Source organism: Diadema antillarum, unplaced genomic scaffold (genome assembly GCF_040938485.1).
Source record: "Diadema antillarum isolate AM-2024a unplaced genomic scaffold, OU_Dant_1.0 scf00000140, whole genome shotgun sequence".
Lineage (NCBI taxonomy): Eukaryota > Metazoa > Echinodermata > Echinoidea > Diadematoida > Diadematidae > Diadema > Diadema antillarum.
Window position 1 is genome coordinate 1,380,001 of NW_027271029.1, and position 12,675 is coordinate 1,392,675.

At 38.8% G+C, this 12,675-nt stretch overlaps 2 protein-coding genes across 2 annotated transcripts in view; both read right to left on the bottom strand.

Moving 5' to 3' along the window:
* LOC139721222 (thrombospondin type-1 domain-containing protein 4-like) overlaps positions 1-9,526 on the bottom strand; it is a 32,659-nt gene extending 23,133 nt beyond the window's left edge. Inside the window, exons 1-2 of the mRNA XM_071632546.1 lie at positions 9,152-9,526; positions 7,881-8,057 (exon numbers count right to left, since the gene is read on the bottom strand). Of these exons, the coding sequence (XP_071488647.1) occupies positions 7,881-8,057; positions 9,152-9,232 (258 nt within the window). The 5' untranslated portion in view covers positions 9,233-9,526. The remainder of the gene's footprint in view (positions 1-7,880; positions 8,058-9,151) is intronic.
* Positions 9,243-12,675, bottom strand: part of LOC139721242 (uncharacterized) — a 54,612-nt gene continuing 51,179 nt past the window's right edge. The window contains exon 9 of the mRNA XM_071632563.1: positions 9,243-9,325. Within this exon, the coding sequence (XP_071488664.1) occupies positions 9,243-9,325 (83 nt within the window). The remainder of the gene's footprint in view (positions 9,326-12,675) is intronic.

The following is a 12,675-nucleotide window of genomic DNA, read 5'->3' on the forward strand; positions in this document are numbered from 1 at the left end:
ATAACTTCCATCCAAAGCATTTGTTTTTTCCTTAAACTTTCAAAGGGTGCTTCATTATCATCACCACATTCACTGAATCCACATATGTGACCCTTTAGTCATTTAGCTTCAAATTTTCAGCAGATGATAGACAAAACATTAGATTACAAAATTATGGTAAAAAACAGAAATTTGATGGTTTTGACCAATTTTGATGATCTGACTTCAAACTCGATTTCCTCGGCTCAGCCTTCAGCGACTTTCGGATCCTTTTGTTGTGGTGGGTCACATATATTATGCTTGGTGGAACCCCCCTCTTAAATTCCATACTCCTACTCCTGTCCCTAATCGGTTCCCCTCAAGATGACAGCTTGCTAAGGAGCTCAACAAAACATGAAAACACCATGTGTTTTGCCCAGGGAACTTGTTAAAAAAAAGAGAACCAAGTGGGGGTGGGGGAGGGGGTGGGGGTGTGGCTCGGATCGAGCCCATGGAGGATAAGGGGTGACAGGGCAGTGAGAGAATTTGACTCTTTAATTCTCCACATGATGAGAACATACACATTGCCTGTAATTCTGTGATGGTGACATTGACCTGGATCAAACTGTAGCTCAATATTCAGACATTCTGTTTTCTGCTTTTATCAATGGTTATTTTCATTTTTCTACTTTTGTCAGTAGCCCACAGATATGATACATTTAAAAATAGCCATGTGATGCTAGCACTTTGTATCATTCTGTTGAGTGACATGTTATGACATTCTAAAGTTTTATGACATTTTAATTAGAATGAAATAAATTAAATGAAATCAAATCAAATGGTCATGTCAAACAGGGCGCTGTACACCAAAAACAAGACTTCCAACTGGAAAAGCTTGTGAATAATGTCTGTAATTATAAATTACTCATATCCATGATTGGTATGACATTGAACTTTTCAAGAGTGGAATTGTGACAGTGACAAATGGATGAATGGATTACTCAAGAATTGCAGACATGTTCCAAACTCTTGCTGCGAACCCAACAATATGGGACCACACCTAAAGTGTGAGAGTGTCACGTCCCACAACCAGCCAAAGAAATTATAGTCACAATATACTGATATGCGTCATGTGGCTGTCTGCTCTAGACAGGCTGCGAGACAAACTCTCGTTGTTATCAAGATTGGCAGCTTGGTATTGTCTGCCATGTGACATGTAGGGCAGATGAATGGCCGATAAAAAGAAAATCCTCCTACAAAAAAATCAACCCATCCAAATCCCAGAAACCAAAATTCTATGATTTTTTTTGAGCTGTATCATTCCCATCATAGTTTATACTTAGGCCTACCATTCTAATTGCTAATATTTCATAAGGGAGAATAAAACTTCCCTATCATTGGAGACCTCTTTTGGTCATATACTATTGTTATTTTGCTTACAGAATTATCAAATTCTTTCATACATCAGATGTTGAAATTCTATACAGCTCCCTGCAATACATTTAGATTGATGATAAATGTTCATGTTTCTTCCTCAAATTGGCATTTTCCCTGATTTTGTGCAGATTAATGAACCAAGTAATCCCTTCCCTCCTATCTTTCTACTTTCTATGCAAAAAAAAAAAATCAGAGTAATGCTAATTTAATGAGAGTAAAGTGATCAGAGTCCTATTATTGATTGATTGATTGATTGATTGAGACCAATTTAGGTCATTTATTTGGCAAAATAAAACACAAAAACATATAATAGTGGCATTTACAATGAGAGCCAGGCAGCCTTGAAAGCATCTTGTGCTTGTATTAGGATGCCTACACATGAATATACTACATACTTTAATATGGCAGCATATATTACAAATACTAAAGGCAAAACTACATAATTTCAGTGTTTGCACAAACACTCCGTAACTATAAACACCACTGAAACATAGTTCACAAACATGATCAGAAAGGAACACTTTTACTGCTTGATTGCAGTTTGTTGTCAGCTGGTAGATTCACTTCAGTTGTTTGTTTGAATGCTCTCCGATTCTATGCACCCCAGGAATCATGTTTGAGCACCATGTTTGCATATGATTCTTTTCTTTTTGTGGGGGGGGGGGATTTGAAAAGAGCAGAGAGAAAGAGAAAGAAAAAGAGAGACAAGGAAAGAGAGTGAGACACACAGAGAGAGGGAGAGATAGGAAATAAGAGAGAGCAATGTATGAAGAGAAAAATATAATAGGAATAGAGGAGCAAGAGAGAGAGAGAAGGAGTTAACAGTGAAGAATTGAGTGGGAAAGACAGTAACAAAACTATCAAAAAAGAGCCTGGAAAGATCAAAGCTTGAATACTCCACCTAGAAGCATTTGTGATTTGTCTGATTGGCCATGAAGCTCTCAATTTGCACCCACGACAGACAACCCATTATGTCATTTCAGTAAGTTAACCACTAACTACTTAGGTAAGCTGAAAAAAAAAAGAGGACAGAAAAAAGATCAGACAGGACGTACCAGGGCCCAAACGCAACCACGAGCAGCCATTACAATTTGCATGACTAACCCTTATATTCATCATCACATTTATCAGAATTGGTTTTTTTTTTTTAGATGAAATTTCAATAGAAATTGATCCTTTACAGCTCATTTCACTCTGTGAATCAAACAAGTCTACAGCTGACAATGTCAGTTTGTTAATTTGTGGGTGTGTGCGTGAGTGCTATTGTTATTGACAATATCATAAGTGGGCTACTGTAAACATGGCATGATTGCGTTTACACCCACATATACTGATTACAGGTCCAGATACCCTATTGAAATGAAAACTGATTAAGCCATGAGGTAAATCAGAAGGGAAGTAGCAAATCATATTAGGCAACAGTTTAATGGGGGTAAGTTAGGGTAAGGGTTAGGGTTTAGATTTTGGATTAGTGCTTTTAATGATAACTGACAAGTTGACTTGAGCTTCATAAAAAAGTCTGGACTATGAAAAATATGATACAAGGGCAACACAATATAAAGAAAACAAATGTCGATCCCCACTATACAGTGCATGACATCAGTCAGACAATGACACACACAGTGTGGCCAAACAGGGAACATAAACATAAAAAAGTAACATTAAAAAAGAGTCGGAGAAGAATTGAAAATGGACATCAGTCCGGAGCGAAGTAGGAAGAATAACATGGCCTCAAACCACTGACACTGTCTCAGCCTCCGAGAGTCCGTTGCCGTCGACGCTAGACGGCAGACAGCTTGTCAACTACCGTACTCGGGCGATGATGAAGTAGGTTCCACAAATAGGATGTGCAATCGGCGCTGGCCTGTGCTAATCTCCTTAACTCAACCATGAAACCCTTACCATAACATTCTTCCATGGCTCTTTTCTTGCTTTCCTTTTTTTTTTCCCTTCCTCCTTCTCTTTCCCCGACTCCGCCACTCCATCTCGACATACTCTTTGGGACGTGATGTTGCAGAGGTTCAAAACAAGTTCAACAATTGCTTGATGGCGGGTGGTGGTAGGGAGGGGGGGGGGGGGGGGGAGGAAGGGGGGATTTGGGATAGAGCAAAAATGCAAACATCACTCACCCAGGGCAATAGGACGGATGAAATGTTCCAGGCACTGACAAGGCTGACAGCTAGTAACTTTGTAACAATGTCAACGTCAACTGTATTAAACATAATCATGTGCAAAAGCAATCACTCTTTCAAAACTGGATGTTTCCTCATAGTTGGTTCTATGTGCTCTGTCCTATTTCTTGACAAGCCATCCATAAAGTTTAGATCGGAAAAGTATCCCCCCTCCCCCCCCCCCCCCCCACAATAAAATAAAAACCAAACAAATTATACTAGCACTGCCACTTGGGTAAAGACTTAAAAAACTAAATATGAAAAACACATAAACAGAAAAAAAAGAAGAAAGGGAAAAAAATCACATCCTACAGATGACTAATTGGAGGGACATTAATGGTATTAGGTGTTACCTAAAGAACATAATGAGATGATCTGTAATTAACATACATTCAAATTGAAGCTGTGGCTTTAAAGATTTGGCCCTAAATTATAAAGGGTTTTAAAATTTGTTCAGTATCACATTTGGTATATGCCTACTAACTGAATAATGATAACTACATACATACAGATATATGTTAAGTCTGTTTTCTACCTTAATACATCCAACTCTAAAGTTGCTATTTTTTGGAGAACCCAAGTTTTTAGAGAGGTATTCTCAAAAAGATATTCTAAAAACTTTAAATAACTTAAAGGAAGGAAGGAAGGAAGTACATTTTTTCTTTCTTCAATTGACTGACAGGCAGTCAGATCTAAACTTTGGCACCGTCTATAATTGTACCAGTGCTCGTGGTCATGCACGCTGAAATTTTTTGAGGGATTCATAAGAACTTGTAGACAGTGGGTTGCTACTTCGGGCTGGGTGCATAAATTTGGAAAGGAGAGGCCACGCTCTTATTCCTCCGCAAAGGAAACCTACTTTTGGGGCTGTTTGTGTGTGTGTGTGTGTTTCAAAGTGCAGTGCCATGATGGCTTGTTCCAGCTGGTACATTTGAATCATTACGATGTACCATAAGCTCAGCTTACAACACTCAAGTTTTGGCTCTGAACCTACAGTCTGATCCAAATGGAAGGGCAAACTCTGTTACACCAATCCCACCCTCCCGCCTCCTTCAACTATAACTCCAAAGCAAATCCATCATAATCGCATCTGCAACCAAGCTGAAAAAAATCAGCAGCGCATTCTTTTTCAGTGCCTTACAGAGCCATTTCTCTCTCTCTCTCTTTTAAAGGCATGATTTACCATTTGAAGATGAAACAAACACCCAACATAAGTGCTTCAAAATAGTTCTAAAATGTGAGTTAGGGATAGAAACAACCAATGTAAAAATTTGAACTAGTATAATCAATGCTAAGTATTGTTGAATATACAAAATGTGAACAATAGTTATAACAAAAATGTTTCCAGACTAAACCATCCACAGTTATGGTTTAATGAGGAAAATGATGATATCTCCTAATATGTTAGGCTTTATTGCAAAAAATCATATGGTATGATGTTTTATGATACAACTGACCTATACATATTCATCAAAAGTGATATCTTGAGCATTTTTACATCACTGCTCCCAAAGGTAAACGGGACCATTAAGACTGACAGACTGTGTTACTATACACAAGCCATGAGCTGCGATTGAGCACACACTTTTGCTCTTGCCTTCGGAAACATTTTACAAGATCCCCTTTTTGCGAGACTCTGCCCCATGTTGAAGGACTGTCTAAGCCATCATCGACTCCACAGTCACGTCGCTACCCATCGCAAATTTCGGTTGATACCTCCGACAGCTCCCAGTTATGTCCTCATAATGCATTTCTCTGCTTTTTTGTGAGATTAGTCCAGGATAATCACATTTTAGATCAAGGGCACAAACTTAAGAGAGGCAAAATAGCATTAGAGTAAGCTGGAGAACAGGAAACGTAATGTTTCCCACTATAGCGACAGTGAATTATAGATCCAGATCCTGCCCTGGTCAAAGAAAAGTCTCTTGCAAATTGTCTTGTGACTATGAACATAATTTTGCATAATTGAAAAATATAAATCACATAATTACACATGGTCAGCAGGAACTCCCAACTCTGTTCCTTCCTGTGTTGCAGTTGGAAATTAAAATCCCTCATATTTCTTTTTTTAAAAATTCTATTCATGACTCTCTAATTCCTGCTATCTTTCAAATGATACTGTCCTCTCTTTACACAAAAGAGGAAAAAAATTGAAACATTTGCCAACAAAAATCAGAAAATTGAATTCCTAGATTGGAAATGAATGGCACTGAAATAACTGGTATGAATAGCAATCATCCATAGTGTGTTTACTTTGTTGATAATCTGAACTAAAAGAATTCACCCATTTCAAATATAGAACACCTTGTGAAAAACTTTGTTGTGAAATGCTTCGTGTAATGTCTTTGACAGGCACACTGTACCTCCACTAAGATTCCACTCAGGCGAATAAGTTTGATAAATCGGTCGGACTGGTGTACTTGAGGGGAGCTACATGAGGAAAAAAACCAACAAACTCCAATTCAAACATTGATGTTAAAGATGGGGCATATTCCCCTAAATGAGGCTGCAGGGGAATGTAACACACATTTGGAGTGGGGGCGGAGGGTGGGGAGAGGAGGGGGTGAGAGCAAGGGGGAGGGCAGAACAACGATGTACTTGTCTTCCTGACGAAGTCTGGATTCCACATCAAGATGTCTACATGGATTTGGATCCATCTGACTTGTTTTATTTCTTTCTTCTTTTTTCCAAACCAAGGATAAGGCCATCATAAGACGAGACCGACTGTCATCAATCCAGCGAGACGTATCATCGATCCATTTACATGCCTACATCTCATCTCAATGCAGAAGTGCCTCCAGCCTAGGAAATCCAATTAAAAAGCCCCATGACCTCCGGGTGTGCGTGAAAAAAAAAAGGGGGGGGGGTTTGGGGGGTTGGTGAGGTTGTTGGATATGAATCTTCGTATCAGACGAGATGAATATTGCAGACTGGAGCACGGATTCAAAAAGAGTCCATAAATCATACGATCAATTTTCATTACCGACCATGATTATTCATCTAGTTCAACATGACTTGTGGAGAATGTACAAGAACTAGACAGACAGACAGACAAACAGCAGGAGAGAGAGAGAAAGAGAAATTCAAAAAGTTGTGGGGGTGGATGGGGGTGGTTAGGAGAAGGTAGGGAGGCTATTTTAAGGAAGGAATCTTCCAAGCTCTTCTCCTGTTTCTTCTCATCAGTGATCATTCCAGCGCTGGTGTAGGTGTTTGGGCAAAATCTCTACGGGCCCCACGCAAACAGCAACCATATACAGTTATCATTTCAGGAGCAAAACAAGATTATGTGGTCAAACAGACACTCTTTTATTTAAAGGTTAAACAATTCTACACTATTCACCAATTTCTACAACTGTGGGTGCATTTATCAACTCACTTTCTAGTGTAGAATTAAAGTTTCCAAGCGAATTTCAGCGAGATTTGGGCAATTGATGAACACAAAGTTGTTTGGATTACGGAGTTAGAAACGGCTTTATGAAATACCGAAACAAGTGCAATCTCAAATGTGTTTGAGCCAAAAATGCATTTCTGTAGAGATAATAAATGCAAAGTCGTTTTCTTAGACCTAACCACGCAAACTACACGATCTCTGCTCCTCAGGTCAAACAACGCAATGGAGTTGCGCATTGAAAAGGAGTTCCTCTCGACTTGTGGGAGAGGTGATAACTAAACAACTTGAGAAATACCATTACAAAGGCCTTTACAAATGCAATTTAGATAGTGGGTATTAAAACATAATATGTTTCAAACATGGGAAAGATGATAAACTCAGCCTAAGGTTTGTCTGTGTTATGCAAGCAGGAATACAAGAATTTGATAATTTAATAATTTAATAATGAGGTAACTATTTAGCCACATTATAATGTGAAAGTAAATTTCATTTGCCACCATCTACACAGGGGAAAATAATAAATTCTCAGCTGCAAAATGAAGCACTTGGAATCTCCAGACTCTACATGCCCAAACAATGACCAGGAGAGCATTACCCTAGGCAACCGAACGAGTGGAGAGAGTGTGGCAAGTTGGATTACGAAGAAAATATAAAGGTTTCTTCCAATGCCCTTCACACAAGTCACCAGGCAAATCATGAGTTTTCAAAAAAAAAATAAAAAAATAAAACAAGAAAGAATCAAGCTGGACTAATTTTTCACATTGCGATTTGTACCATGAGAGTTGACAACTTTTTTCATTCACACACAAGAATCAGCAGGTTTTTGCATCATGTGTTGTTAACAAAAATCAATAAAAAAAAATAAACATGAATTTTGTATATACGTATTTTGAACAGGACTTCTATGAGCGATGCAAACTTACCATACTCCATTCCGACGTGAACCATCTGGGACCACATGGAGAGTTGTTGCACGTTCTTATTGCACTGGGCTTCTCTTGACCAGCACACTGGTCAATGGGCAGCTCCCCACCTGATGACCCTTCCACACTGCAGACCACACTCCTCAAGAACTGACCGCTTCCACATTCAGCAGAGCACTGGCGAAAATAAACGCCATTAGGAAAATTGCATTTATGTCATCCGTGAATCATCACTTCTATAATAACTCCAAGATTCCAGTCCTACATACAGCTTGTCTGAATCCTGTTGATCTATTCTCTAAGTTAAAGCACAGTTGTTGTTGTTGTTTTTTATTCAGAAAATGAACTCATGATCATGATTACATTTTGAGATTCTACAGTACAGTAGTATCAAGTATGGTGCATTCTCCCGGATTAGCCAAATCTATCTAACCAAAGAATATGCCTTGCTTTCAGGAATGTTCAACAGACATGATGCAACACATACACTTTGCTCATTTTGACATGCACAAAAACATTCAATTAAAGTCAGAGTTGTTTCTATCAGGGAAAGATTTAAGAAGAATCTGTGCATCACAACATGAAAGAGAAGGCGGAGAACAATGAGGAAGAGATGGGAAAATGTGGAAATCTCCTAATCTTCCTTGGTTTTTTGTTTTGTTTTACTCAACAAATGTGCAGAAACACTCTTCAACACATTTGGCTCACTGTGAAGATGAATCTTTCAGCAGCTATTCAACAGAGCTGAAATGAGACCCCAATTCCCTTAATGATCATTGATGTGGAGTGGGCAAAGACACCCCTCCCTTCACCTGTTAAATTTCTCTTCAATCATAACATGTTTTTGGAGCACTGACATTCATTTGGACGATGCACAAAACATATACAGAGAGAGAGACCTAGAGATAGAGAAGGGATAGAACGTTGTTATGTCGCAGCACTAGAATCAGGTGCCAAATTCAAGTCACATTCAGGAGTGCTCAATTAGGCTGCTGAAGATAATTTGACTTTGTCCTAGCACATAATTTCCAAAGACACCAGCTGGAATAAACTTGACAAAAACAGTCCAACACAGATTAACCCTTTGGTACCTAAAATTCTCAGTTGCCTCTTAAGGCAGGATGTTACTGGACTCTCAAAAAAAGAAGAAGGTGTGCTTAACAGCTTTTTGTGTACACTCTTTGAAGAAATCTACAATGAGTGAATAAAACAAGCCAAACAAGACAAGTTGATTTTTTTCCTTTCTCCTTTTTCCGGTACATTTGCCCTACCTCCTCTGACCATCGGTCGGTGAACCATGCCGCCCGACAGGGACCCGCATCACAGTCCTGGGTGTCGTCAGGTTTGGGCATGTGACTGCACTCAGACTCCTCCAGCTCGGATCTCGTCTCGTCCACGCAGGTCACCTCCCGTTGCCGCTCTCCTTCCCCGCACTCGGAGGAGCACTGAAGATGTTAAAAGATAGGAAAAGAGAGGGAGATATAATAATGCTATCATGATTTGACTTCATTTTAATACATTTCATTTCAATACACAAAAGATATACGTCAGGGGATCATTACGCTTCACTGTTCAATAATGATTTCATAATGATACCGTCTGCTACTTTTGGTGAGAAAGAGTAAGACCAAATTTTGACAGCAGATTTCACCGACACAATCTTTTAAAGGGATGGTACAGTTTTGGTTGAGATGAAACTTTTCTATGTGAGATAGGAAGAAACCTCTTACGAAATATGAAAGAGCATAATCCTAATTCTAGGAGGATTTCAAACTTTATTTGATGAAAATTGGTTTTGAAATGGCCAAGATATCCACACTATGATGATGATAATAAAAGATAGGACCCATCTTTTATTAGGATCACTTTGATTTATATTGTTTCTGGATATCTCAGCCATTTCAAAACTAACTTTCCTCAAACAAACCAAGAATTTCTATTTGAATGGTATGCTCTTTATGATTTCATCAAGTGGTTTCTACTTATCTCACTAAAAGTTAAAAGCTACACCCTTACTGCAACCAATACTATACGATCCCTTTAACGGATAAAAAAATTATTCTCACAGGAGTTGTAGATTCATATCAGTGCTGAAACAGCGTAACATACTTTTCATTTGGGATACTTTGCAGTGTGAATATTTTTTTTCCTTCAAATTTTAGACTCAAGAGAACTGCTGCAAAAACAATAGCAAAAGGTATTTCTGCATCACAGGTCCATTGCTGTTACCAAGTTTAAAACCATGCACATAAGTCAAGTCCATCTTCCTTCACTTTTACAACCATGCACATACCATCAGTCAAGTCCATGTCCCTAAAGTACAAAACGGTAAGATGGTAAAATGTAACTTTGCAGCTGTCAATGTTTTGCATGCATCTCATGGCAGTCTTTAGCTGCCATCTCACAGGCCCCTTTGCCTCGCAAATGAAGTTAGCCACGGTAATTAGATTCTTCACTCCTGGGGAAGGAACACCTGTTGTGGTAAAGGTGCCCTTTTCCCCACTCCTGCAGAGTTTGAAGTCTAGTTGGCAGTATTCAGTTTAATGTCGCAATAGTGGGAGTGGTAATCCAGTTAATTTCAGAGCCATTTGCAAAGTGCAAAAGAGTTCGATGGGCTCCATTCATAGGAGGACTTAGGTCACTGGAGGAGAGAGTTAGGTATTTTGAATAAAAATGCTGGAAAAAGACAAAAGGCTCAATGAAAATTTGAGTTATACCAAACCATTGCTGGGCAAAAAGTTTTGAGAGGTCAAATGAATGTTATGTCCCTCTGAACATGCATGTCTCAAGTTTTAGAATCATTGGTATCTACCCTACTATTAAAGGATTCTTAAAGGTAGTTTAAACAACTTAAAAACCATATTTGATATTGCAGTTTTCTGTTTTCATGTCGGTCTTCCATCACATGAATTTCGAAATGTTAATCTAATTTTCTGAAGAAGGCCACAATAAGGTAAAAGAACTGCAACAGCAAAAAAAAAAAAAAAAAAAGAGTTGCAGAGAGCAAGAAAGGGGAAATACACAAGGAAAAATTGAAAATTCATGTTACAGAGAGCGAAAAAGAGAGAAAGAGAGAAAATGAGGGGGACAGAAAATCAATGAAAAATACAAGACAGACTTGCCAGAAGAAAAGGAAGGGACCGATGTACAGACAGACGACCAAACTGACAGACAGATGAGTTGATGATGTGTAAGAACAAGTGAGATTTGAAGGCACAAATCTGGAAGATGTTCAAAGGAAACAGGGGGAACTCCCCTCTCCCTCCCCATCTCCCACCCCTTCCCCCATCCCCCTCCCAATGAAATGGGTCATACATGACAGAACAAATACAGAAGCGTGAGGGCAAAAGCCCTCGGAGAACACACCTGGATCTCCGGGAGCACATCTGCCGGTGCGAGCGGCCAGCTTTCATTTCAGATCGCGTGTCACAAAATTTTTTTCTTCCCCTCCTGTTTTACACGGTATGATGGGGTAAGTATGACGGGGGGGGGGGGGGGAACGGAGGGGAGGGGATAGACCTGCGAGGATCTTGGGAGTCCAGGTTCACCAGATGTCTTTGAACCCACGGAAATATTTTGGTCATGTATGGGGGACTGGTATGATGTGTCTATAAAGAGGAGAGCGGCTATGATGCATCCATACAGAGGGAGGGAGATGGGAAGTCTGGGAGGGCTTTATTATTTTTTCCTCAAGAAACTGTGACATGTATGAACTAGTTTTTCTTTTCCACCCCTTTTCTGGTACAGTGATTATAATTTCTTTGGGGAGATTGATGAAACAAACTAGACACACACACAAAAGTTAGAATAACATAGGATGGCAAATATGACATATGGGTGGAGCTAGACCAGACTATCTTCCTTTCCCCTTGGACGGTATTTAACTGATTAATTGTAGAAATATGTTATGAAATGCTCTATGGCCAGTTGTAGCAAGTCATAAAGTTTATTCTCTAAGAAGATGCTATAAGATTGATTCTATTTGAAACATACACTTTTTTTTTTTTAAATATATAGCTAATAGAAGTTCTCTTTGTACAGATAAGAAGTAGGCTTATTTTATTTGCTGGGATTTCTGCTTGAAGATAAGCACCAGGGAAATTATCCCAGGTGATGGTCTACATATCATGTAACTCTCCAAATATTGTGCCTATTTATTCCAATTACCGGCAAGTATCCTGGCAGATTTTGCCTAGTGCAAAAATCTGCACGCTAGTCCTGCTTCTTTGCTGAATAGCTAAGTTCGCAGGGTATGGTCTTGATTGATTGGATGTGAACCACTTTAGAGTGAAAACAGAGGTAAAAACATTGTGTACTAGAAGGCAATAACTGGTCACTATTAGTCTTGGAAAGGAAACCCTGTGAATAAATTAATACTTAACTCACTGTCCCATCGCTGATGAAAAATGTTAGTTTGAGCAAAGATAATAACAATTGTCAATGACAGTGATGTGGGGTTTTTTTTCAGAACTTTTAAACCAAGAGAGAAATTTTAGCTCTCCAGGCAACAAAATGCAGCGATGGAAATTACCAAAGATAATGGCAGTAAATCATAGCTGCTTCATGATAATTAAACTCAATACATGATCACACTACTAACTGCAAATTACTTGAACAAGGCAATTTCACACATATTTATATACTTATATGTGTATGTAGGTTTATGTTATGCATCTATGTTTTTCTGTTTATATTTTGTATCATACTTTGATTTGTATCTCTTATAAACTGTTAACCATACAATTCACTAAATGCATACTTTGTATTACATTTTGTTGAATGGAAATAAATTAGG